This window comes from Aquila chrysaetos, chromosome 8, assembly GCF_900496995.4.
Source record: "Aquila chrysaetos chrysaetos chromosome 8, bAquChr1.4, whole genome shotgun sequence".
Taxonomy (NCBI): Eukaryota; Metazoa; Chordata; class Aves; order Accipitriformes; family Accipitridae; genus Aquila; species Aquila chrysaetos.
Window position 1 is genome coordinate 46517556 of NC_044011.1, and position 24988 is coordinate 46542543.

Consider the following 24988-nt stretch of genomic DNA (forward strand, 5'->3'; position numbering starts at 1 on the left):
ACCCAAAATTTAAACCTTCTGCATTTTCATAGTCCCAACAAACCCGTGCAAAGACACCACTGGCACCTGCCCCTCCTCTTCCCACCCGCAGCCCAGCACTGTAGGGCAGGCGTCATGTCAGCTTACTGGGGATCCAGCGCCCCCCCAGGACCGGTTCTGACCCCGAGGGGACACCGGCACAAGAAGCTCTGAAGACCCCCTGGACCACCCCCCCAAACAACAGAGCTTAGTGTTTGCATGACGAGCAGCAGGGACCTGCCAGAGGATGTCCCCGTCCCCACCGAAGGGGTTTTGGCCACCGTAGCATCAGCAGGACGCAGCAGGCTCCACACCGCTGTCCCCCCCTCCATGCATGTGGGGACGTCCCCATCTTCGGCTCCCAAGTCTGGTCCAAGCAGCTCGGCTTCACCCTCCTGCGTGAGGTCCATCAGGATGTGGCCGCATCCAGATCCGGCAGCGGCAGCTCCGAAACGCCCGCAGGGATGCCTCTGCCTGCTCCTGGCACTACTCCATCCTGCTTGTTGAGCTCCGGCACAGCTCCTGGAGGTCTGTGGAGGCAGCGAATGAGCCCCATTAGCAACCCATTCATCTAAAAAAAATGAACTATTTAAATAAATTTACAGAATCTGGTCCCTTCCCATGGTCTCTACCCCACCGGAGCAACGTTTCACCGCCATCCCACAGCATACTCACAGCGTGTGATGGTGTCCCTGATCTGCCTGAAGCTGTTCTCCTTCAGCGCCATGTAGATGTAGTAGAGGTTTCGCAGCTCCTTGGGATAATCCTTCCGATCCACATCCTTCAACACCGGGATGGTGCGCCCGTTGGCCATCGGAGCTTCGGCCAAAGCCTGGTGCATCTGGTACTTGCACCAAGGGTCCCGGAGGAAGCCAGGGGTGATGAGCATGACCCAGCAGTGGCTGTTTTGCACGGCGTCGCACAGCTCCGTCACCACCGCGCTTCCTGGTGCCGCGTCCCGCAGCTGGAGGAAACAACGGAAGCTTTCGGGTTGACCTTCCAGGTAGGACACCAGCTCCTCCACCAGCTCCAGGTCCACCTCGCTGTGGCAGATGCAGACATCATAGCTCTTGGCCCACCGGGCACTGCCCGAGGCGTTGATGTCCAACATGGGTGATGAGCGGACGGACCTGGCCAGGCTCGTGCTGGGAGAAGCACCAGAGCTCTCAGCAGAGGATGAGGAGGAGGAAGGCGAAGATGAAGCAGAGCGGCTGGCGTTGAGACTGCTCTCCACTGACCTGGGCTTGGGCTTGTGTAGAAGCCGCCTAAACCAGCCTGTAGAGTCAGAGAGACTGTGGTGAGGTTTGGGGGGGCTCAGCACTCCCCCCAGGCTTCCCAAGGGGCTTGCATGGCATCGCCGGCTCAGCAGGACACCTCCAGATGGAAACCGCCAGGCAGGATCTCACCCTGACCCCCCAAAAACCAGCCCAGCCTCTAAAACCTTGGCTATTGCCAAAATCCAGATGCTATTGCATCATGGCGAGCAGCCCACGGGCACCCTTGTGTTTCAGTGGGGAGGGGATAGAGCCAGAGGGTTTATCACCCCTGGCACGAACCCAGCCCAGACTCACTGGCCATAGTGGGCAGCACGCTGCTCAGCCACCGATCACCGGCATGAAACCTCTCCTGCCAGCAGAAAAAAAAGAGGGGAAAAAAAAAAAAAAAAAGAAATTAGGAGAGCAGCAACTGCCCTGCGGCAGGTCTCAGCCCCAGGAGCTCAGCAGGGTTTATTCCAGGGACACACAGCTCTGGGGTGCTCACCTGCCGCCCCAAAAATCACCCCAGCAGGGTTTTCCACATCCACTACCCCAAAATTTACCAGGAAGGAGCGTTTCAACCTCAAGCAGGGCTGGAAGCAGTGGCTCCAGCAGCCCTCCTGCCTGCCTGCACTTCTACTGCTCATTACCAGCTCTCTCCAATGGAGATACAAACCTGCAGCGAGTGAGGCTGAGAGCTGACAGGCAGGAGAAACCCTCATTCCCAGCAGCAGGGAAAGGATCCTGCAGAGGGGAGAAGCGAGGATCAGTGGGGATCAACCAGCTGCTGACAAACCAGACAGCTGGGGTGATGTCCAGATCCATATGTCCTCAGTGATGCCTGCCCATCCCTTGCCAGCTCACGCCAGGCCTACACCTTGGCATCATGCTCCCGGCACAGTCTGGGGTGCCCAGGAGAAGTGATGGGGCAGGGACAAGCCCCAGGAGAAAACGTCGCTGCCATTTTCCACTGCTTACATCACCCCTTCCAAAATAAAACATCTCAAGTCACACTGAAGCCTTTCCCCCACCCCAAAAACGGAGCAGGACTGCAGCAAATGCTGGCAAGGGTCCGGCGCACCCACGGAAACCACACTCCCCAAGCGAGCCCCCAGTTAGTAATAGCGAAAAGCTCGAGCATGGCTTGAATGACAAGCATGGATGGTGAACGGTAGGGGGGAAATTTGGGGGATGCCTACCTGGGATGCAGGAGTCAGGCACCGGAGCAGGGAAGGGGGATGCATCAGCCCCTGGGTTCAGTGAGGAGGAAGATCTTCCAGGATTGCCTAGGTGGGAAAGGAGAGGTAGGATGCAGCACGTTCACTCTGGAACCTAATGGGATCCACAGCAAATGGTGAGACTCAGCCATCCTTACAGCTTCCCCATCCGGAGCCAGTTCCCAACAGAGCAACCCCAGTGTGGAGGGGAGGACATGGGCACCCACCAGCTTTCCCAGGGACGGAGTGGAGGAGCTGCCCCGACCCTCCACTGCCTGTTCCCCTGGCCCCCCCAACACCCCCCTACTTGCTGGCAGGTCCGGGCTCTGCCTGGGCATGCGGAAGTGCCGGCAGGGGAAGTCTGCCGTGATCCTGTGGGGCCGGGAAGCCTGCCCTCCCTGGGGCCTCCCTCCCACATCCGCCACCAGCCAGATGCTATCACCAGGCAGGCGTCACCGCACCCAGCCCTCGCCAGTGCACGCCAGCAAGCCCAGACCCATTTCCCTCCCTGGTTTTATAACCAGACACCAGATGGGTCCATCTCTGCCGCTCCCACTTATTTTATGAGTTACATTTACCAAACGAGGCATTTTTTTCCCCCAAAAATCCACCCCCATCTCTCCTTTCCCAGGTTGCATCCCCCCTGGACCCCCCCAGCCATGCAGCACAGCTCTATCCACTGGTTTCGGAAAGGTCTCCGGCTGCACGACAACCCGGCGCTGCTGGCAGCGGCCACCGATTGCCGCCACCTTCATCCCCTCTTCATCCTCGACCCATCCAGCAGCCGCGCAGGCACCAACGCCTGGCGGTTCCTCCTCGATGCCCTGCGGGACTTGGATGGGAGCCTGCAGGAAATGGGCTCCAGGTGAGTCCCGGTGCCATCCCCGAGGGATTTGGTGGGGTCTCGAGGGGATTCGTGCCCACCCGGTTCCCCGGCAGGCTGTTCGTGGTGCAGGGCTGCCCAGAGGAGGTGTTCCCCTGTCTCTTCCATGCCTGGGGGACAACACGGTTGACCTTCGAGGTGGACACCGAACCCTCTGCCCGCCGGCGCGATGCCACCGTGGCCAAGCTGGCGGAACGGCACGGCGTGGAGGTGATCCAGGAGGTGTCCCACACCCTCTACGACACCGAGAGGTGGGTGCCTGGCGCTGTCCCTCAGGGTACAGGGGATCCAGACCCGGTGCCGAGCGTGTCCCTCCCTCTCCCACCTCAGAGTCCTTGCCTTGAACGATGGCAAAGCCCCCCTGACCTACAAGGGCCTGCAGAGCCTCCTGGCATCCCTCGGACCCCCGGAGAAGCCAGCCCCGACACTCACATTGGAGCACCTCCAGGGTGAGCATGGGGTGGACGTGGGGTGGTAGAGCACAAAGCTGGGTCAGCGTCTCCCTCACTGTTCACCCTGGAGTGGAGTGATGGCTGTCACAGCCTCACCGTACATGGCACCCCAGGCTGCCACACCCCATGCCAGGTCAGCCATGACACCGAGTACGGGGTCCCCACCTTGGAGGAGCTGGGCCAGGACCCCACCGAGGTGGGTCCTCACCTCTACCCCGGCGGGGAGAGAGCAGCACTCGCCCGGCTCAACGCACTCATGGACAGGACGGTCAGTGCTCAGCACCCATCACCATAATTTCAGGGCTGCTTTGCCTCCCCCCATCCCAAAACATGATCCTTGTGTGTCCCCCCCATTCAGGCCTGGCTGTGCAGCTTCAAGAAGCCCGAGACAGAGCCCACCTCGCTGAGCCCCAGCACCACAGTCCTCAGCCCCTACCTCAAATTCGGCTGCCTATCGGTCCGCACCTTCTGGTGGTGGCTGCACGAAGTCTACCAGGGGGTGAGGCAGCATTTTTGGGGTGCTGGGCAGAGGTTGAGCCAGAGGGACCCTGCAGAAGGGGTGGGGGGCTGGAGAAGACAGGGGCCAGCCCAGCCAGAGGGGCTGATCCTGCCTTTGCCAGCAGCGGGAGCACTCCCAGCCCCCTGTCTCCTTGCACGGGCAGCTCCTCTGGAGGGAATTTTTCTACACTGCCGGCGCTGGCATCCCCAATTTTGACAGGATGGTCAGCAACCCCATCTGCCTGCAGGTCGACTGGGACAACAACCCCCAGCACCTCCGTGCCTGGAGGGAGGTATTTCCCTCAGTGATAAGTCCCGAGTCCTTTGACCCCCAAAAAACACACCCCTGACCCCAGCACCCCACACCAGGGCCAGACAGGCTACCCCTTCATCGACGCCATCATGACCCAGCTGCGCACCGAGGGCTGGATCCACCACCTTGCTCGGCATGCCGTTGCCTGCTTCCTCACCCGCGGGGACCTTTGGATCTCCTGGGAAGAAGGGCTGAAGGTCAGATCTCCCCCAACACCCACCAGTGCCCACTGGGCTCTTGGGGACCCCGTCCCCATGCCATCACAGTGTCCCACAGGTCTTTGAGGAGCTCCTGCTGGACGCTGACTGGTCCCTCAATGCCGGCAACTGGCTGTGGCTGTCAGGCAGTGCCTTCTTCCACCGATATTTCCACATCTACTCACCCGTCGCCTTCGGCAAGAAGACAGACCGGGACGGGGCATACATTCGGTAGGCGCAAAACCCAAAGCCATGTGAAATGGGAGGCGGCCTCCCTGCTGGCTTTGACCCCTCGCCGTAGAAAATACCTCCCTGTCCTCAAGGACTTCCCCGCCAAGTACATCTACGAACCGTGGAAAGCACCACGGGCTGTGCAAGAACAGGCAGGCTGCTTGGTGGGCACCCACTACCCCCCAGCCCATCGTGGAGCACGGGGCGGTGAGCAAGAGGAATCTGGGGCGCATGAAGGCGGCCCGCGCCCAGAAAGGTAACGAATCCCCCAGGAGGCACCAAGCTCCCCTTGTACCCTGCCGCCACTCCAGCTGCCTTCCTCTCCTCCAGGCACCAAGCGGGAACAACCAGCTGGCCCCTCAGTAGCTGAATCACGAAGGAAAAAGCCCAAGGCTGAGCAGCACTGACCCCCACAGGGACACCCAGCCGTGGGTCAGGCACCACTTGTCCCGTTTTGACCCATTTCGCTCAACTGCCTCGCATTAATCCCTTCCCCTCTCCTACCCCAAGACCGGTGACTTCGATGCTGCCACCACCCCAAAAACCAACTCCCCACCCAAGGATGTGCCCCAGAGGGCAAACGCCGCCCCGCAAACCTGAGTCCCCAAGGGACAACACCCCATTGGATCAACCTCCACCCCTACCTCAGTGGTAATATAATCATTATTAAAGGGAGCAGAGTAATTAAGAAATCACAGTTTGATTCACCACATGCCTTGACCCACCAGCAGCAGCACCACATGGAAGTCTCCCAGCAGCACAACTGCGTTTTGGGTACGGTGTCACTGGGCTGGTCATCACAGGGAAGCCTGCTGCTTACTCCATTGCCTGCAGAGTATGAGGAGATGGGTTGAGGCTAAGGTGAGCGCAAGGCAGGGGCAAAGCTAGCCCCCAGAAAGGTGTTCACATGAGAAAATAAGCCTGCTTTAACCGCTAAACACACCCACCATCAACACACTTCAATTATGGCGCCAATACAAAGCAATACACAGCCACCCTGAAAGCCAGAGAACAGCTGCTCTTCCCGAAAAGCTCGAAATACACCCAAACTCCTTCACGCAGACGCCTGAAAGCATTACGGCGGCCAGCTAGGGCCAAGCACTGCTTTACTACCTCACAAGGCTGGAGACGCTGCCGCACAGACACGAACCCAAGCAGCTTGTGGAAGGAACTCGCGGAAAGAAGGCCCCTGAGGGGAAACGGGGCACAGTCGCACCCACAAGCCCCCCCCCCCCCCGGCCTCTCACACCGCGACCCGACAGACGACGACCACCACACCACCCCCCCGCGCCGACCACGGGCGCCAACTGCCAGGCGCATGCGCCCGCCGCCTTTTATAGCGTCGCGAAGCATCGCGAGAACAGAGGTGAACTCTCGCGCAAGCGCCTCTCCTCCCTCCCCTCCCAGCCGGCGGAAAAGCGATAATCCCTCCTCTTCCGCTACGATCCAATGAGAGGACGGCGCAGAAGGGGGCGGGCCAATCCCTTCCCGTCTCCCCGCCCGCCGCCGCCGCGCCGAGGAGGGCGGGGCGGGGCGGCCGGGCGTCTCCTCATGGGGCCGGGCGCGCGGCGCCAGGTGCGTGCGGGGCGGGGTGGGGGGGGGGGGGGGAAGCGCGTCGCCATGGCGACAGCGGGCGGGGGGGTCGCGCGCGCGTGTCTGCGGGGAAGGCGGCCGCCGCCGCCATGAGGGGAGCCCCGAGGTCCGCCGCGGTGGGGAGCGGCGGGAGCTCCGTCCCGCTGTGTCCCGTCCCGTTCCCCCCCCACACACACACACACCCCCCGAGGGGGCTGCGGGGCTGCCCGGGGACCGTAGGGGGCCGGGGGTGAGCCCGAGGGGCGGCCGCTTTATGGCGGGGATGGTGGGGGGACCCAGCTTTACCTCAGCTCTGTGAGACACCCCCCACCCTGCGCCGTTGCCCTCTTGAAAATCCATTTTCTTGGGCGTTTATCCCCCCGAGAAGGAGCCTCGGCCTCCTCCCTGCCTGCTGAAGTACAGTGTTCTTGCTTTTCCCTCAGGTTTAGCGTGAGAGGGGGCGAGGAGGGGGCGCAGCAGAGAGGAAAGGTAAGGCTTCAAGGCGCCGGGCATCCCTGAAGGTGCAAACCCCCGCCACCCTCGGCAGCATGTCCGGCCCGGTTTGCTTCCCAGAAACGCTCTTGGAAAGCCAGCTCTGTGTGCAGAATGGCCTGCCTGAGAGCCGCCCCGCTGCCTCGTCTGCTGGGGCTTAAATCGGGCAGACCGAAGGCAGCCTACGTCTGAACGCCTTGGCCTGGCGCCTGTCAGACAATGCAGGCTCCAGTGTGTGAGTTTCTGGGGATGCAGGCCTCTTCCAGGCTTCGCTCTGTGGCTCCCTCTCGTTTTTCACGAAGCCGGTGGGAGCTCGAAGCGCGTGGAGAATCACAGCATTAAATAAAAACCTCTGGCATATTTTAACTCGCATCCGAGGAGGCTGAATCTTGTGTTCGTAACGTCGGCGCGAATAGAAACAGGGCTCGTTTTCCCTACGCTGCTGGTCCCCATTATCCCTGAAGCCTTTCTGGGGCAGTTTTGACGAGCCATGCAGGCCTGCTCCGGTTGCGACTCCCACGTGGAGAGACAGAGCTTGGGAATCAGCCAGGGACAACTCATAAACATCCTTTCGGATTCTTCTAGCTGACACATAGCGGGTTTTAAACTGTAACTTAACATTTGTCTTATCCCAACATCTTAAAGCCCCTTAATTTAAAAAGGAGATCTGAATTATGCCCTCAGTGGTGGTAGTTCTTCTCAGCACTCAAAAGAAGCTAAAAATAATTGATGAGCAATGAATTTGTGCTTGCTTCTTTATATAATTTGAGAGGGCTGTTCCAGAGAAGCCCCTCTTCCAACATTGAGCTGGAAGCGCACAGTTTTTACTTTGCTTAAGCTTTAAACGTTCAGGTGCAGGTGTAGCTTTACTTGTGTGTTAGCTGCTGAGCATGGAGACAGTCAAAGGGCGTCCACAGTGACTTCCCCATCTCCTTTGGTGGTGAGTCAGCGGAGAAAATGTCTCATTAATTTCCTGGGGTGGTTCTGAAGGCTGGGGTCTGACGTTGACTGAGCGGGATAGTCCTGTTTTGTAGAGTTATGGCAATGTAAATACACACTCTATGTGAGCGCCAGCATTAATTTGACATAGGCTTTCTTTAGGCGCTTGGGTTTGGCTGGGATACATCTTTGTGTTTTGGGCAGCTGGATGTGTCTTCTTTATATTACATATGGAATTGTTGTGGTTAGCTTTATTCAGTGTTGGTGACTTGGGCATCGTTTAAAGATAATGCTGAAATATGTACCTCAAAGGCTTTAAGATAAATTAATTTATTTCTTCAGTGTGGAGGGTGAAGGAGAACACTGCAAACCTATCCAGGGACTCTGTAAGCACGGTACCATTAGTAAAAGCGATGAGAGACAGCGCTGTGACAGGATAACGGGGCAGCCGAGCCAAGAACCCACAGAGTTTGATGTTTACGCTTTCTCCGACTCCCTGTAGTCTAAATAGCTGGAAAGTTCCCGACATCTTGAGGAGGAAGACTGGAGAGAGGCTTCTTATCTTGTAAGTGCCCATCGCTCCCTCTCCTTCGTGGCACCTGCGTACACAGCACGGCCAGGTACTGCAGGGTCCCCTTGGCACTTTTTTTCCCTGCAGCAGTGGTGCCACACTCTGAGGTAACACTGTTTAATTTCGGTTACCTCGACCGTGCCGGCATGATCTGTCCCCGTGGAGAGCAGAGCTTCTCCCCAGGCCTAAAATCTGGAGGTTTATGTTTCTTGGCTGAATCTCCAAGACTTGTTCTGAACAGAAATAAGAACATTTTTGGAGACAGGAGAAGACTAGACATTATTTCTGATAGTTTTTTTTTTTTTCTTTTTGGCTATCTGCATTAAATAGAAATGAAGGTTGAAGTTCATGATATTAGACAACCATTTCTTGGTAGCTATAATTATAAAAGGTGGTTTTTCCTAAGTTCAAAATGACTTTTTAAATGTCCTTAGTGCTTTAGAGGCGCTTAAAAATTGAATTGATGACTCCATTTCTGCTGTTTAAAGTAATGCGAATGTGTAGGATGAGCGAAATGGGAGCAGTGCTCAAGCAGGTGAACAAGCAAAATGGGGGAAGGCCTCAGCAGGAGTTTATAAACAGACTTGATATTTGAGACTTGGCAGGTAAATCTAAAGCTAATATAAACTTAAATTAGATCCCTAAACTAAGCCAGTGGAGAAAGTGGGGAAGGTTTTACCTTTGGCTGCTAGGTGTGCTGCCTTGGAGGGGATTGAGGGCAGACCTGGACAGCAGTGGGAGTTCAGCATGTTGCTTTACACAAACTTCCTTCTTAAATATTCCAGTTAATGAAGGTTACGTGCTTTAGTCCCGAGCTCGTCTAAAGTGTCTTTGCACCATGAATTAAAATTTGGCTGGCTTTGTGGAAGCAGCCTGTTCTTCCAGAAGAATCAGCTAATCCAAAATGAGAGATCTTACTCTACTGGAAAGGAAAAAAAGAGGGTTTTTTTTCCCCCTTGATGTTTTCCATCCTGACCGTGCTTGGCTGTATTCTCTGGGGGTGAGTTTGATGTTACCGCCTGACTGATCATGTGTCCAACGGATTCTCCTGCCTCCCCGAGAGACACCGCTCCTGAGCAGATGTTTTTCCAGTGGTTTAACTCCCCGAAATGGTTCACCCCATGGCCTGATGCTTGCAGGCATTTGCGGGGCAGGAGGGGTGCAGAGTTTTGTTGTCAGAACTTCGTCAAAGTGCTTTCGGGCTTGATGGCAGGTTGGAAAAACACAGGGTACAATGTTCAAAAGGGTGCGCAATGGAGGAGGCTCAGCCTTGCAAGCACGGAGGGTGTAAAACTGGGAGGTACAAGCAGTCGGCTGGAGCCTGGTTCCTCGCCTGCTAAATGCGTTTTGAAACTTTTATCCAAAATCGGGGCTCTACAGTAAAATAAAAATCTGATTATTTGAGATGACAGGCAGCATATGCTAAGTGGTGTTTCAGGAGGCAGGTTGTGAAGACCAGCTCTCTGAGGTGTTATAATATTATTATACTATTGTTATAATAATTATATATTATTATTGTAATGATAAAGTTTTCAGAAGTGGTCAGAAGTGAAAGGCTGGCAGGCATACTGTATCTGAGCATCTGCAAGAGTCGGTGTGCCCTGTTTTCATCATCCAGCATTGAAAGATGATGGATATCTAGATTTCTTAAATGATCCCTGCCAACGTTTGCAGCCCAGCTGAGATTTCATACCTGCAAAGAGTTGCCCTGTGTATCTCCTGTCAGTGCTGCTGCTTTGCTGCAGTGAAGCAATTGCAGGCATCTCATTCGTAGAACAAACACTCAGGTCTCACCAAGGCTGCAAAACCTGTAAAAAACTGTGATTTGGGGCCAGCAGCTCCTGCGCAGCGTTGCCTTTTGGCAAAAGTCTGCCTACCAGAATTTTTGCTGGACTCTTCATTACAATTGGCAAGAAAAAATGGGTAAGGGTGAACAGTTCCGTCTGCTTTCCTTCCCTTTTAATAGTCTTATTTTGGAGAGGCAGAGTGGGAAAGGACCGTGTGCTGGCAGACCTTTTGTATTTTATGTCATGGGCTGTTGAAAGAGTTCTCAGACATAGAACTTCCTTTCCGTGGGCTTTAAGGTCACATCCCACCGCCTGTAGACGTATGGTGGGACGGATAATCCTTCTTTCATCACCAGAGAATGAAATGCTCTCGGTGGCTTTTTGTAGCCAACAAAAATCTTTTTGTCTTTCTTCCCTCCCGCTGTTTTCCCAAGCAGCAAGTTTGCTAACAGGCATTGCCTTGGAAGGGGGGGAGCACGTGCTCCGAGATGTAGGCTCTGAGGCAAAGATGAATGGCCAAGGTGAAATGAAGGGTCTGGCAAACAGTGGTCTGCCAGTGGCGACTGCAACCCGGTTTTGTACAAAACAGCCCTACGATTTTATCAAGCTTCATTGTAAAGGAAGTTAAGGAGGTGGATGAGAGCTGTGGGGCAAAGTTCAGAAACAAAAAGGTGCAATTCTTGGTCCGAAGGTGATCTCGTAAAGATAACAAAACCCAGTATTTATCTGCCCCTGAAAAGCTGGCTCGAGAAAAAAACTGTGGTCTGTTACACATCATGTTGCATGTATGTAGTGACTTTGCTTGTGGTGATTTGTCTACTATAGAAACTGGATGGCTTCTACCGTGAGCCTGGGTAAAGAAACGTTGTTGGAAGATGGAATGCCACCTGCAAAAAAGCCCAGGTAAATTTAATTATACTCCAGTGAATGTCTTCTAATAATAAGAGCTTTTTCTGTAATCTTGCATTGTTCTTTAAAGAGCATGACACTTGGCACCAAGCTCCAGGAGTCATTTTGGTTGCTGATCCAAGAAAAGCGCGCTGTCTCTAGCTATGCCCTGTGTTTTCCTGCGGTGCATGGAACAAAGACCTTAATGCCCAGAACGTACTTTGCTGCTGGTTTTTTTTTTTAACCCCTAAGCCAGGATGCGTGGTTGCACAGAAAGCTGTTTTTTACTGTACTGTCTCCGTGGTTTTGATCGGTGTTAACCCTAGCTCAGGTCCTGTCCACACGTAGGGTCACGTCAGATGCGGTGGTCATGCTTCTTCACTTGAGTTGGATGGCGGTTCCCGGGAGGACGGGCAATTACTCAAATTAGTACGCTTTTGCTGCAGGTAAAGGCTAAATAATTCCACTCTGGAGGCTCCTCATACTAATAAGTAAGTCGTCTTACAGTTCTCCAAGCGGGGACCTGAGCATGATGCTAACTTGGGGCATACCCACACTTCTTTCCATCCAAGGTTGGTACTGTGGCTGCTGTGATAGCATGGGCTCAGAAATTAAGGCATTGCCATCTGCGAATGAGCAGCTAATTCATCTAGGGACTTGTCTTCCACTAACCTGATTTATTTACGAGTTATGGAGGGCTGGAGAATAGTTTCTGTGAGGGAACCCTGGTCTCAAGGTTGATCCAGTGAGTGTGGAATGAGCAGAAAAGAGGCCGGGAGACTGTTTTTTCCTTGCTGAGGATATCAGGGTAGAAACAAGGGCATTTATCAGCATGGGAACAGAATGCCTCTTTCAGAGGTGTTGCATAGGATGTTAAGACTTGGGTATTTGTTATTATTTTGGACTTCAGTGCCTAGGTTTCTGGTTGTGTTTTTATACTAGCTCATTAGCATGAATACTAATTTATTCTTTGCGTGTGAGGCTTGCAGTCCCAAAATTAAAACCCATTTATCACCACTAACAGTGAAGACCTCCTAAAGAGAAGGGTTAACTTGTCTGTTTTTGTAGGCAGTAGTGGAGGGAAGGCAAAGCTCCATCTGTGTGGTGTCGGTTTCCTTTCCTCTTCTCACTAAATATCACGTGTTTGCAGATAAAAAACATTCCTTCCAAATGAGCTGCCTCTCTGGGCTGCTGCTTCCATCCTCCGGGAAGCTGCAGCCAGTCCTCTGCTTCAGAAAAGCAGCTTGACACTAGGCAAGGCATGATGAGGAGAAGCACACCTGCTTAATAAATAATAAATGTCAAATTTAAAAGCACTGTGCAGCTATAAAGCTAGGAAAATAAGGAAGAGGGGAGGAGGAGGAAGGAGAATATAGCCACGCAGCACTTTCGTGAGACTCTTTCCATCATCTGGGTTTCCAAAAGATTGGCCTCGAGCATCCCGCTTATGTTGCAAGCATGACAGGGAAGGGATTTCTGGTACAGCAACATCCCGCTGAGGGGTCTTCTCAGCAAAGAGGGGCCAGGAGGTGGGAAGGTCCTCTCCAGGGCAGAGCTGGGAGGAAGCCTCCGCTTCCTTCCTTTTGTGCTGGGATGAATGGGGCTGCTGTCTTCAGGCCCCTCTTTAGCACCTTATTTAAAGCAGGCGCAGTCACGGTTGTGTTGACTCCCGGCGTGGGGGTCCTATGCATGCTTTGTCTCGGTGCGTAAAGAGTATGTATGTGTCTCTACAGCCATTGACAACATATTCCATGTTGCTCACCACACCTTTTTCACTGTCTCCAGCCTTTCTGCTAGCTTCCAGGTAACTATTATTAACAAGACCTCCCTTATTCCAAATTTTCATGGGATTAGCTTTGCTTCGGAAGTCTTCCTGGGCAGTATTGACTTCCCCAGTAACTGTCTCGGTAACAGACTCAATTGCCAAATATGTTGTAATTACATACCTTGTAATTGTGGGCATTTGTGATGTTGATCCATGGAGCAGTGCGCTGTCTTTGAAGGATACCGAGCTGTTCCTTCCAGCCTCTGTTTACCAGAGGACCGTAATGGACATGTTGACTCAAAATTTAGGCAGAGGGTACCTCCTTTGACCGCGGTCTGCATGTTCCGCGACCCGAGACATCCTTCCATCTACCATGATACCAGCTATGCTACTTTCTCCTCTCGCAGGAAGCTGTTGCCAAGCCTCAAAACCAAGAAGCCTCGGGAACTTGTATTGGTGATCGGGACAGGAATCAGTGCAGCGGTTGCTCCCCAGGTCCCAGCACTGAAGTCTTGGAAGGGGTTAATCCAGGCCCTCCTGGATGCTGCTATTGACTTTGATCTGCTGGAAGATGAAGAGAGCAAACGGTTTCAGAAATGTCTCCATGAAGACAAGAACTTGGTTCATGTTGCCCACGACCTTATCCAGAAGCTGTCTCCGGTGAGTGTGCTTGTAGCACTGTATGTAAATATTTGGTACCCCGCCCTGAGCATGGGATTTGGCTTTTGGAAATAGCCAAACTTGATTCTCCAGCATGCCCCCATCTCCAGTGATTCCTCTATCTACAAGGAACCACAAGTGCACAAGTGCAGTTACTGTGCCAGGTTCCTGAGACATAACTCTGCTGTGGACACCAGCTTTTGGGTATTTCACTCAGAGTATGCTGGGCGGGGGGAGTACCTGCCTCAGTGCAATATGTGCTCTGTGTTAACCTTGCAAGGACCTATAGTTTTGTGGAGGTCTTCAAGAAATATGCGGGTAGTTTTTCATTGAGTCGTTTGGCACGAAGTGTTAGAAGAAGCCTGATTCTGATCTTAATCTGTCTCCTCAGCGCACAAGCAATGTTCGCTCAACCTTTTTCAAAGACTGCTTATACGAGGTGTTTGATGACCTGGAATCTAAAATGGAAGATTCTGGGAAGCAGCTGCTTCAGTCTGTGCTTCACTTAATGGAAAATGGGGCGCTTGTGTTAACCACAAACTTTGATAACCTGCTGGAACTGTACGCAGCACACCAGGGGAAGCATCTGGAATCTCTTGACCTGACTGATGAAAAGAAGGTAAACGATGATGATTCTATTTTTTTTTTCTGTCAGGGCTGAGCTGGGACAGCACAGGACAGTGGCAGCTGCAGGATGTGCCCTCATGTCTGCGTAAGGGGATTGTAACGTTCATAGTAATTTAAATGATGCTAGACAAACATTTGGGGCAGTGAGCAGAGGAATGAAGACGAATGCTCATTTCTGAAATGCTGTGCCTGCTGGCTGACATCCATTGCTCAGGAGGAGCCCTTAAGCCTGGTGTTTCTTTGATCTCTGTCCTTGAAACTTCTGGCTTGGCCTCGCTGAAGTACTGCAAGCCTCGCTTCCACACAAGGCTTGGGTGGACGTTTCTAACCCTCACAGGAAACTCCGTGCGAGACGCAAAGCTGACCTTTCTATTTTTATAATGTGCTGCAGAGTGCTTTTTGTGACAGAGCGTATTTGGGGCTGTAGCCTTCGAGGCTTCCCTCTTGCTCTGTGTCCTCTTTCTGAAATGGTCGGATGGCTCCTGCTGGGTCACTCCGTGTGTTCCAGCTTCTTCTGCCATGCTCTTGTATTTGTAGCTGCTCACTTCACACAAGCCTCCCTCCTTTTGCCCCAGGTCTTCAGTCAGGCAGAAAATCAGACTGTGAAACCCTCAGCTCTTCGCCACCTGCCCACCTCATCTTTCCATCGTGGGTTTTACTGGTGGAGAGCATCTTGTCCTTCTGTTTGCTTGTTAAACGCGCCACATGTAGGTGCTGTGTGGTACTTGGTCTCTTTCCATTCTGACTCATTTCTGTGCTTCACGTTTCCTGCGTGACCTCTTAATCTACACGGCTGGAAGTACTTACAGTGTTACAAATAAGCATTCTAATTATTGCAAGCTTAAACGAGCTAAGGTCTGCAGGAGTAAACCAAGAGCCTCGGAAGTGGCTTTCTGAAATGAAGGTCAGCTGTTGAGCTCCCTCAGAGCTTCTCAGAGCCTGGAGGGGCCAAGAAATAAAACTTTGTAGGCTTGAGAAACATGCTGGCATAGTATTTATAGAGTTTTTCCCTTTTTTCTGCTGAGTCCAGTGTATTGATTCAGTCTCTTCCCATCGCATTCGCCGTTCAACTGAAGTGTTGACCCAAACAAGTGCCGTAGGCTGTAGTCATGGGCCGTGATGTAGAGGCTGATGGACTCATAACCTCTTGAGGAGATAAGATGGGGAAGAAGCTGCCTCTTTGAAACACTTCCCCAAAATGGCATTTTTAACAGCACCACGGAGGCTGACACAATGCACTCGCTAACATTTCTGGAGGGGTTTGTTTTGCGCAGGTGCTGGAGTGGGCACAAGAGAAGAGGAAGCTTAGCGTCCTGCATATCCACGGCGTTTACACCAACCCCAGCGGCATAGTGCTCCACCCGGCCGGGTACCAGAACGTGCTGCGCAACACGGAGGTCATGGTGAGGCAGCCTTCCCTTCCCTCTGCGGGGCATGCTCTGGGGTCCCATACGTTGTGTGTATACATCTCCCGCTTCCCTGGCATGCCCATACGTTAACCAGGCATAGAATCAGCTGAGTTTAAAGACTGAGCTTCACACAGGGTGGTGGGAGAGTCCTTAATTTTGTGAAGTAGAAGAGGAGGGATGGATTCTCTAGCCTGCTAAGCTGCAAAAACACCTCACCACACTTGTGTTGAGGACGATTGAGTGATGGCAGTCCTGCAGAGCCTCATCAGTGATCAGGCAGATGCTGTCTCTTGTGCCGTGTGAAGATAAAGCTTGCCTTGACTGAGAACATCTTTCCCTTTTTTAAAGCGAGAGATTCAGAAGCTGTATGAAAATAAGTCATTCCTGTTCTTGGGCTGTGGTTGGACTGTTGATGACACCACGTTTCAGGCCCTGTTTTTAGAGGCTGTCAAGCACAAGTCAGACCTGGAGCACTTCATGCTTGTACGGAGGGGAGATGTGGATGAGTTCAAGAAGCTCCGTGAGAACATGCTGGACAAAGGGATTAAAGTGATTTCCTATGGAGATGAATACGCAGACTTGCCCGAGTACTTTGAGAGGCTGACGAGCGAGATCGCCACGCGGGGTCGAACAGGTACAGGGGTTACGGGCTGTGCGCGATGGCTGTCTGCGTACGTCCACCATCTCCACACTTACCTCGGGGATCCTGTCATATGACAGCGCAGATCTTGACTGTCACTGCGGACTTTGGAGTGTAGGCTCTGTTAATAGGCCCTCTTATCTATGCTATATTATTCCATAAGATTTTTTTTTTCCCCAAAAAATTGTCTGCAAGTGTAACTGAATTTGGGGCTTACTTTTACAAAATCATTGTATCTTCTTGTAGTTTAAACAGCTCTGTTGCTTCCCACACATCCAAACATTATTTTTCATGTGCAGCTGCAGTTGTTTATTCCCTTTCTTAGTGAACGGTAAGAGCATTTCAGTCTCGCTGACCTTCCTGCTACTTGGCCTGAGCTAATGCTTTAACATACACAAGATCTCGCTAATAAATCATAAAAATGGGGAAAAGTGAGTTTGCTAGCCAGAGCCTTGCCGGCATGCATTCTGAGGGGTAAAACCCAGCCAGGAAAGCCTGTCGTGTGAAACTACTGCACGTGGGCGGCAGGCCGCCCGCATCGCTTGGGAGCGCTTGCTGTTTGCGCACGGGCTCCCCGTGTCTGCGCAGTCACCTCGGGGTTGCCTTTCCACCCGGTCGTTGCTCTCTGCTCTCTCCTAGGTGTGCCTAAGGAGGGACAACAGCTGAACGGCTCTGCCGCTGCCCACGCCGCCGAGATAAAAGGTGAGACTCTCCCGAGCTGTGAGAGGCTTTCTAGCCCCTTTGCAACTCCCTGGGAGTCCAGCGGCCTCTCTGGCAGGTTCGGAAGAGCCTTTACTTTCCTGCAGGATGCAGCACTTGAGCATCAGACTCGCCCCAGGACCTGTGCCGCGGCGGGGTCTCCCTAAGCCAGAGCCAGCAGCTCCCAGGGAGGCCTGCGCGATTTAAGGCCAGTCTAGGGGAAGAGCAAAGCCCACTGCTGTCAAGCCGCTGCCCACACGCACCGAGCTGAGCTGGGACACTTCAGGCGTGAAACAGGGGCCAGGGCAGAGCTTCCTCGGACGGACACGCGCCTGGTTTAACGTAGTAGTTGTCTTTTTAGCGAGGTTGCGTGCGCCTGGGGAGCACGTTCTCCCTAAGGGAGCTGCAGCCACCTCTAATTTCATACCTAGTGCTTTTGTATTCTGTACTTTGAATTAAAAAAAAATGAAACTTGAGCGCTTTTTTTTTTTTTTTTACTTGAAGCTCTAGTTTTCTAGTCCTGTCTTTATACTGTACAGTATTTTGTATGTTGAAGCTTGTATTAAAGGCCTGTTCACGTAACGTTTGGCTGGTGTGTGATTTACACGCCCTCTCAAACACCTCACACAGGCAGGAGTTTGTCTTCCCACCCCACCCTGCCCGCAGAAGGAAATAGGGCCTGGCTGGAGGCAAGTTATTTATACACAGAGAACAAATTATGAAGTTTATTTTATATAAATTATGTCTCTTAGCAGACAGCATTCAATTTATTGCACTATAGCACATCTGCGATACAGAGCTACAAGACATCATAAGAGTTTTGTATTATTCAGTGTAGCACTTCAGACCGGGATCAAGAGGCACTCGAAGGGGTGGGGGGGAGAAAGGGTGCAGGAAAGCAGCAAGCAGCCACTGTTATCTACCAGTATTAATTTTTTTTTTTCCTTTTTACCAGCAAATAACGCTAAGGCCAGCAGGCAGGAGCCACGCAGGAGCACACTGCCTTCCTTCTTCAGCTGCAGTTAGCGTTATCGGACCAAGCTGCCACGGCTCTCCAGCTCCTGCCCAAATACACGGTGTCCAGGTACCCTGCTCTGGTGTCCCGGTGACGACAGAAACGGGGACCTTAAGGCAATTTAGCATCTCCCCTCCAGCCCAGCGCAGGCCGTCGCCATTTTTGGTTTATCAGCTTCGGTGGAGCTACCACTAGCAGCGACAGTAACAGCCAGCTCATCTAACGCTGCCGTTCAGCAGCGGCTATCCTGCTTGCCCCTGACAAAAGTCACTCCTGCATCTTCCCTAAGCTGGTCTAAAAGTCAAAAGCAGCTCAAAAAAATGCCTTCAAACCCCCCAAAAAGCACAGCACGTCCTCGCGCTACCCGCCCCTCCCCATGCGGCACGAACAATACAAAGCTCTGGATTCAGCCTCCTCGCGCGGGAGCCTGTGTCACTTAAAACAGAATGAAGGAACCCAGGGGAAGGGCTTTTGCTGGATAAAAGGAGTTTTATCCAAAAAAACTACCCCTCGCGCTGGTATCCCTTCATTCTGTTCTGTGCTACACGGGAAAGACTAGTCGGTAACGGGGTAAAGCATGTTCTTCTCGGACATCTGCAAACAGCGATTTGGTGGGTTTCAGGCCTTCATGAGCGCTGCGACCACGGCCTTGGCATTAAGGCTTCGCAGATCACAGTACGTTTGTCCGGTACCAACGAAAACGATGGGCTTGCTCGTGATGTAGGTCATGGAGATGGCGGCACCGACCTGCCGAGGACAACAAGCACCATTAGCCTGCAAATCCAGTGCTACCCCCTCAGGGGAACACATCAAAAAGCTCGTCAAACGTTCAGCCTCCTCCTGCTTTCCGGATCTTTACAGTCCCTATACATCCCGCTGGGGTAACGCATATAAACCAAGAGCCCTCACAGACCCGTTTTCCACATGTGCTGAAATCAGACTGCTGTGTTTTGTTTAAATGGCTTAAATGCAGGAGGAAAGCAGGGGACAGCGTCCAGAACAGCGCAGAAGTGCCCCGTGTTTTGACAGTTCCCTTCTCTCCCCCTCTGGTCACCAGCAGGAAGCTCTGTGCAGAGTCGTCTTGACGGCCTCCTTACCTTGTCATCGATGGTATCGAACTTGGTGAGGACAATCCCGTCAATGAGCCGCGGTGTCTGGGCCATGGAGTGATCAGCCAGGGCCTTGTTGAACTTGACCTGAGGGAGAGAATGGATCCAAGAAACGCATTTGTGGTGCTGCCTCTGTCCGAATCTCCTCATGAAACCTGCAGAAGCGGGTTTTTTTTCCCACCCCTCAATCTTTCAGGAAACAAATCCTCGGCACTCACCAGCTGATCCACAGCCTCATTTCCCACCAGGGCTTCCCCAACAAACAGGACCAGGTCGGGAGCGTTGACAGCAATGAGTTTGGCCAGTGCCGTCATCAAGGGAGCATTGTCCTGCATGCGGCCCGCCGTGTCCACCAGGACCACGTCAAAGCCCTGGTTCCGAGCTGGGGAGATGAGGAGGCAACCTTAAGCAGGATGCTCCCCCGAAACAGCGTCTCCCGCCACCGGTTTTCCACTTACCGTAAGAGATGGCCTCCATGGCAATCCCCGCGGCATCCTTGCCGTAGCCCTTCTCGTAGAGCTGCACCATGGTCCGCCCGCCGTGGCTCTCCGGAGGATGCAGGGCGTTGAGGCGACGGGTGTGGGTGCGGAGCTGCTCCACCGCTCCCGCGCGGAAAGTGTCACAAGCTGCGATGAGGACGCTGAAACCATTCTCGATGAGCCAGAATGAGATCTGCAGGTGGCAAGAGATGGAAAAAAAAGCCCGTTACCAGCCACAGCCTGGCCTCATCACCCTGGTCCCAGAGAGCCAGGAGGATCGTGTCCTACCTTGGCCAGGTTGGTGGACTTCCCAACACCGTTGACACCACAGAAAGTGACCACATAGGGTCGGCGATGACGCTGGGCGTCCATGACGTCACGGAGTACATCCACACGGCGCTGGGGCTGCAGGATCTGCACAAGAGCCTCCTGCAGGGCCTGCTTCACCGTCGAGGTCACCGCTGGGAAGAAGGAGATGGAAAGAGAACCGGTCACGCCTGGGGAACACTCCTGAGCCCCAAACCATAAGCAGGAGGCCACGCGGCCACTTACTGGTGAACGTTCCCATCACCTTCCCTTCCAGTTTCTTAGCCACTGATTCACAGAGCTGAACCGCAATCTCAGCTGCCACGTTTTTTGCTTCAAGAAAGAGACAGAGAGAGGGGAGTTAGTGCTGCTGAGGAGGTTACACACGCCGGACGCCGGCATCAAGGGAAGGATGAAGTCAGCGTGCAGGATCCCCACCAGGCTAGACCGTTGCCCCCGCTTTTGATGCGCTGTTAAGGGCTCCCCAGAGGCGAGACAGGAACCCGCCACGGTTCCTGTGGGCAAGAATGGCTCAAACCGCGGGTGCTACCCCACACCGGGGCCCACCCGGTGGAGCACAGGAAACCACCTCAAACTAACCCCCTCACAGCAGATCCAGACGTACCGATCAAGTGATCCTTCATCTTCTCCAGTACGGGGTCCATGTCCTCTCTCGTCAAGCTCTTGGAGCCCACCAGGCCTTTCAGCATGCCAAACATGCCCCCCAGGCCACCCTTCTTCGTGCTGCGGAGAAGCAAAGGAGTTAACCTTTAGGTTTGAGGAGCGAGTCCTGTAGGGCACACAACGGCCAGATGCAAGAAGAGCCCACCACGCAGCTGACAAACACACCAGTTTGTCCCCAGCTGTGTTACTGGTTAGACAGGAAGATGAGTTACAGGAGGAAAATTAAGGAGCACGCAGGGGCTGCAGGAGCCTCTACCTGGGTTTTGAAGGGTTCTGAATAACCTTCTCCTCTTCCGCTTCATCATCGCTTTCGTACTCAAGGTCGTAGAGGCGGCCGGGTTCCCTATTTCGATCCCCCAGGGCCTGCGAGGGGGGGAAAAGACGCACCCTGAAAAAATCAGCCACCGCTTACTGTCATCTCCCCCTGCCCGCTTTCGCCGTCACAGCCAGGCGACAACAGTTATCGTTAGCAGCAGAGGCAGCTCTGCAGAGATCTTTGCCACAAGGGCTCAGCAGGTTGATCCCACCTAGCGCCGCTTGCAGCTAGAGAAAAATACTCTCTGGGCAGCAGCTTTATGGGCTGGGCGCCGCGATCCCCATTTCTCATACCTTCTTGGCCAGCCATGGAGACCAGGCTGGGTTTGCAATGCCCAGCTGATCCCAGAACAATGCACTAAAGCAGACACAGCGATCTGACTTTTCCTTACTGTATCAGGGTCAAATTCCTCCACGGGACAAGCCTCCGTGCTTCCGTTGGTAGCGGAGTTACTGTAATCGAGTACTTTGGCATTAGAGTTCCCCAGATCCCACACTCGGGGCTTCTTCCCCTTCTCCTTCTGTGCCTCGGGCTTCGGAGATTTGCTGAAATAAAGACCAGAAACACATTTTGTTCAATGCAGGAAAGCAGAAGCTATCGCCTCCTTAGAAGGTGTGAAAATTAAAAGCCCAGATTACCCAAAAAGGCAAAAATTAAGGCTAAACCTGGCTGATTCAGTCTCTGGAGTTTATTTATCTGAACTTTAACCCTGTATCGGACCACTTCACCTCGAGCCAGACATCAATGCGCCGCTGCCCTTTGCTCACAGCGGGAAAGCCTCACCAAAAAGAGGTCTGGACCTCTCCCAGGCACACGCTGGGTTTTTGGGTCTCCTCAGGCTCTATTACCCTTCCAGGACCCCCCAGCGTACCCTCTCCCAGTCTTTCCAGCAAGCAGAGAAATAAGGAAAACGGCAATAAGATCCGGGAAAGCAAGATCTGACTTCCAGGGGTCACTGAAGGAAGGAGACATTCGGCTATGGCCGAGGGACACGAGGAAGAGCTGATTTGCAGCACGGGTAGACTGACCACGTCGTTGCTACCCACCTGGACTTCTCCCCTGCTTTCATGTGTCTCTTGAAAAATTCCTCCCGGTTCTTTTGCAGGATTTCATCCTTGGTCAGTTCCTCCCTGTCCCCAGCTGTGGAGGGCTGCTTGTCACCCACAGATGCTTTACCGGGTGCTGCGACAGCTTCAGTTCCTGACGGAAAGAGCCCCGACACGAGCTCAGACCAGCGTCTGGGTGCTACGAGAGGACTGGGAAAGCGCAGGCTGGGACACAGAGCTCTGGAATATTTATTCCCCCCCCCCCCCCCGCAATATATCCTTCCTATCAACTCACCCTCTTTCTTGGAACCTTTGTTCTTCTTGTTCTTGACTTTCTCCTTTGGTTTCTCCCCTCGGGTTTCTATCATACACTTGACAGTCTTCTGGGACTTGAGAGACTGCTCAAACGTCTTCATTACCGTGGGAGGTCGGACTTTACTGCTCTCCTCTGCATCCCTGCGGGGAGGCGGCCCGTCAGCCTGATTTTTAGCTCTGCCCCTCCCCTCCACATGCCCCCCCCCCCCCCCCCCATTTATCTCTGCTCTAAATGGAAATGAGAGAAAAATCAGGTTCTGCTACCGAAGAAGGCGCATGAAGTCGTCTTTAAAATCAAAGGTGCCATTTAGGAGGCCCAGGGTGCCTTTCTGCTGGAACTCATTGCGATACTTGTCTCTGAACTCCTTATGAACGTCGTCTATCAACTTGTCGACGTAGGTTAGAGTCAGGATCTTCTGAAACCCCACCTGCAAAGAAGCACAGCAAAAAGATGTTGCTCTTTCAGCTAATTTAACTGCAGCATCTAGCTGGCAAGGAAACAAAAACCTCTCCATTTAATACAGAGTTCTTTAATTTCGGCCGGCTTCAGTTTTCCAGTCTGACTTCCCAAGCTTTTAATATGCTCTCAAAAAGGAAAAAAAAGGGCACAGCCCAGATCTTCGCTTTACGAGGCGACACCAATAAAAATGGGTTGACTGTTTCACGGCAACAAAGACATGTAGCGAAAGAGCAGAAAGCCTTTTGCTTATCTTTAGGTACACAACGAAGGCTGTGTGGATTTATAGAGATAAGGTACTGAAAGGAAGAGCATTAAAATAGATCCTAAAGTAAAGCTGATGACAGGTTCCTGGCTTTTTTTAAATAGATCTGGTCAAAGTAAAAAGTTTTATTAGCATGTAGCAGCCTGTACAGTTTCTATGTGAGGTTTAATGAGTTTTAATCCTATCGCAGACGATTGAAATAAACTGCTACCACAGCGGTGTATGACCCAGAGGCACCCGCATCCACCCACCAAGTCCACTGAGCTCCCCGAGGAAGAAGCACGCGGGAGCGGGCTGCGCTGGGATCGCCGCTCGATCCCCCCCACCCCGAGGCTCTTCCGGAGCCAGGAACGACGAGACCCGCGTCATACCTCCTCATCCCCCAAAACCCCAGAGCCAGAAGGAGGTAACCCAGTTCTGGGAGTCGAGGTACGGCCCTACGCAATTAAAACATCCATTTGCCGAGACCACCGCAAGCTGATAACGGTTCTCTCCGTTTCCAGACCGGATTAACGCTAACTCGGGGGCGATTTTTCCCAACGCGCGCAACTCCCATCGTGCCGTTTTCCCAGCCGGCACCGGCTCTTCGGCGAGGCCGACGGGCCCGCGGCGTTCCCCAGGCCGACGCGGGCAGCTGCCGGCACGGGGAGGAGGAAGAAGGGGAAGGCGCCGGGAAAAACCTTCGCGTTATCGCCGCGCGAGCTGCCCCTTTTCCCAGGCAGCGCCGACGAAGCCTCCTCGCCACGTCAGCCCCCGCTCTCCCCGAGAATTTAGGGAGGCTGCGGAAAACCTCACCCCTTTGGGAAGGCATTAAACGGCTTTTTTTGGTTTTTTTTTCCCCAACCGAGCCACAGGCGAATGCCCCTTTTCTGGGACAACCCCCCTCCCTCGGGGTTTTGGGGTACCCTGGGGGGGGGGGGGGGGGCAACCTGCCGTCCCAGGGGTGCCTGGGGGGGGGGGGTTGCTTACCACAAACACCAGCTCAAACTGGTTGTCCAGTTTGTACTTGAGCGTGAGGGCTTCATGGGTGAAGGAGTTGTTGCCGCCTCGCTCCTAGGGGAGAGGAACCGTCGGAAGGGGGGTGCCAGCAGTGAGGAGACCCCTCCATCATCCCTGTCACCCCCCCCCCCCCAAAAAAGTGGCCCAGCCCACCCCCCTGGGCAGATGGTCCCATCCTTCCTTCCCCAAATGGGTCGGTCATAACCCCCCCGCCTCCGTAGGTGGACCCACCCGTGTCTCCCCCCCCCCTCCCCAAGCAAGTGATCCCATCCACCCCCGATAAATGCTTGTGCCCATGCCCCCCCCAGTTAGGTGGTCCCACCTGTGTGTCATCCCCCCCACCCCAGGTAGATGGTCCCAACCACGCCCCCCCCCCCCATCCCCAGGCAGATGGTGCCAACCGCCCCCCCCCATCCCCAGGTAGGTGGGCCCGCCCAGTCCACCCCCATCCCCAGGTAGGTGGCCCCTACCCGCCCATCCCGTCCCGTCCCCCCCCCCCCCCCAGCTGGTGGTCCCGGCCGCGTCTCCCCCCATCCCCTCCAGACAGATGGTCCCGCCCGCCCCGGCAGGTGATCCCGGCCGCCGCGGCGCGCCCCGCCCAGACCTGCAGGAGGACGGAGCGGATGAGGGCGTTAACGGGAGCGGTGGCGGCGGCAGCGGGCCCGCGGACGCCCTGGAAGCACCAGAGGACGAGGCCGCCCTTGCTGAAGATGGTGAAGAAATCGAGCATGGCGGCGGCGGCGGCGCCGGGCCCGGCTCCGCGCACACGTCGCACTGCCCCCCGCGCTTCCGCCGGAAGCCGCCGCCCCACCGCACGCCCATTGGCGGAAGGGAGGGAAAGGGGCGGGAGGGCGGCGGGCGAATGACGGCCGAGGAGGCGTGG

The 24988-nt window shown here is 54.0% G+C and overlaps 4 protein-coding genes across 17 annotated transcripts; 2 read left to right on the plus strand and 2 right to left on the minus strand.

Annotated features, from left to right (window-relative positions):
• Positions 1–3: 3 nt before the first annotated feature.
• LOC115344676 (TIR domain containing adaptor protein) lies at positions 4–6357 on the minus strand. 10 transcript variants are annotated; one of them, XM_030022420.2, is made up of 6 exons: positions 5791–5813; positions 2474–2560; positions 1951–2018; positions 1590–1644; positions 694–1293; positions 4–548 (listed from the first exon to the last, which is right to left on the minus strand). In XM_030022420.2, exons 4-6 carry the CDS (start codon positions 1594–1596, stop codon positions 505–507), a joined length of 651 nt encoding a protein of 216 aa, XP_029878280.1. In that variant the 5' UTR covers positions 1597–1644; positions 1951–2018; positions 2474–2560; positions 5791–5813; the 3' UTR covers positions 4–504. The 10 variants fall into 10 exon arrangements, 9 of the variants coding, with proteins under 9 accessions (XP_029878280.1, XP_029878273.1, XP_040980992.1 ...); XM_030022413.2 differs by lacking the exons at positions 1590–1644; positions 1951–2018 and adding an exon at positions 6179–6357 and having other exon boundaries at positions 5791–5893; XM_041125058.1 differs by lacking the exons at positions 1590–1644; positions 1951–2018 and adding an exon at positions 6013–6357 and having other exon boundaries at positions 5791–5893.
• On the plus strand, positions 3055–5749 carry LOC115344674 (cryptochrome-2-like). Of its 2 annotated transcripts, none has more exons than XM_030022410.2 (10): positions 3055–3356; positions 3431–3625; positions 3705–3823; positions 3940–4094; positions 4185–4325; positions 4450–4617; positions 4694–4834; positions 4914–5065; positions 5136–5321; positions 5396–5749. In XM_030022410.2, the coding sequence occupies exons 1-10, from the start codon at positions 3055–3057 to the stop codon at positions 5433–5435; spliced, it is 1599 nt and encodes a 532-aa protein (XP_029878270.1). In that variant the 3' UTR covers positions 5436–5749. The 2 variants fall into 2 exon arrangements, with proteins under 2 accessions (XP_029878270.1, XP_029878269.1); XM_030022409.2 differs by having other exon boundaries at positions 5158–5321.
• Positions 6358–6560: 203 nt separating the features above from the next.
• On the plus strand, positions 6561–17696 carry FAM118B (family with sequence similarity 118 member B). 4 transcript variants are annotated; one of them, XM_030022262.2, is made up of 9 exons: positions 6561–6640; positions 7081–7126; positions 11252–11329; positions 13487–13739; positions 14131–14358; positions 15641–15769; positions 16124–16409; positions 17055–17117; positions 17222–17696. In XM_030022262.2, exons 3-9 carry the CDS (start codon positions 11259–11261, stop codon positions 17233–17235), a joined length of 1044 nt encoding a protein of 347 aa, XP_029878122.1. In that variant the 5' UTR covers positions 6561–6640; positions 7081–7126; positions 11252–11258; the 3' UTR covers positions 17236–17696. The 4 variants fall into 4 exon arrangements, with proteins under 4 accessions (XP_029878122.1, XP_029878124.1, XP_040980991.1 ...); XM_030022264.2 differs by lacking the exons at positions 6561–6640; positions 7081–7126; positions 11252–11329 and adding exons at positions 11458–11886; positions 13100–13118; XM_041125057.1 differs by lacking the exons at positions 6561–6640; positions 7081–7126; positions 11252–11329 and adding an exon at positions 12889–13118 and having other exon boundaries at positions 16205–16409.
• Positions 17697–17825: 129 nt separating this feature from the next.
• Positions 17826–24899, minus strand: SRPRA (SRP receptor subunit alpha). The gene is made up of 14 exons (XM_030022257.2): positions 24710–24899; positions 24076–24159; positions 22649–22812; positions 22365–22525; positions 22070–22223; positions 21415–21568; positions 20964–21070; positions 20649–20767; positions 20270–20356; positions 20006–20178; positions 19697–19910; positions 19457–19620; positions 19227–19325; positions 17826–18876 (listed from the first exon to the last, which is right to left on the minus strand). The coding sequence occupies exons 1-14, from the start codon at positions 24833–24835 to the stop codon at positions 18748–18750; spliced, it is 1935 nt and encodes a 644-aa protein (XP_029878117.1). The 5' UTR covers positions 24836–24899; the 3' UTR covers positions 17826–18747.
• Positions 24900–24988: the final 89 nt, after the last annotated feature.

Bases quoted from the DNA above. Each gene is read 5' to 3' on its own strand.
- LOC115344674 (XM_030022409.2), top strand. From the start codon at position 3,055: ATGAGTTACATTTACCAAACGAGGCATTTTTTTCCCCCAAAAATCCAC. The intron at 3,626-3,704 runs GTGGGTGCCTGG...CTCCCACCTCAG, and splicing joins ACCCTCTACGACACCGAGAG to AGTCCTTGCCTTGAACGATG. The intron at 4,326-4,449 runs GTGAGGCAGCAT...CTTTGCCAGCAG, and splicing joins TGCACGAAGTCTACCAGGGG to CGGGAGCACTCCCAGCCCCC.
- LOC115344676 (XM_030022413.2), bottom strand. From the start codon at position 5,863: ATGACCAGCCCAGTGACACCGTACCCAAAACGCAGTTGTGCTGCTGGG. The intron at 1,294-2,473 runs GTAGGCATCCCC...CTGACTCTACAG, and splicing joins GCCTGACTCCTGCATCCCAG to GCTGGTTTAGGCGGCTTCTA. The intron at 549-693 runs GTGAGTATGCTG...CTGCCTCCACAG, and splicing joins CAGGGACACCATCACACGCT to ACCTCCAGGAGCTGTGCCGG.
- FAM118B (XM_041125056.1), top strand. From the start codon at position 13,000: ATGCATGCTTTGTCTCGGTGCGTAAAGAGTATGTATGTGTCTCTACAG. The intron at 15,770-16,123 runs GTGAGGCAGCCT...CCTTTTTTAAAG, and splicing joins TGCGCAACACGGAGGTCATG to CGAGAGATTCAGAAGCTGTA. The intron at 16,410-17,054 runs GTACAGGGGTTA...GCTCTCTCCTAG, and splicing joins CGCCACGCGGGGTCGAACAG to GTGTGCCTAAGGAGGGACAA.
- SRPRA (XM_030022257.2), bottom strand. From the start codon at position 24,835: ATGCTCGATTTCTTCACCATCTTCAGCAAGGGCGGCCTCGTCCTCTGG. The intron at 22,813-24,075 runs GTAAGCAACCCC...GCTTCTTTGCAG, and splicing joins AGTTTGAGCTGGTGTTTGTG to GTGGGGTTTCAGAAGATCCT. The intron at 22,224-22,364 runs GTGAGTTGATAG...TCTTTCCGTCAG, and splicing joins CAAAGGTTCCAAGAAAGAGG to GAACTGAAGCTGTCGCAGCA.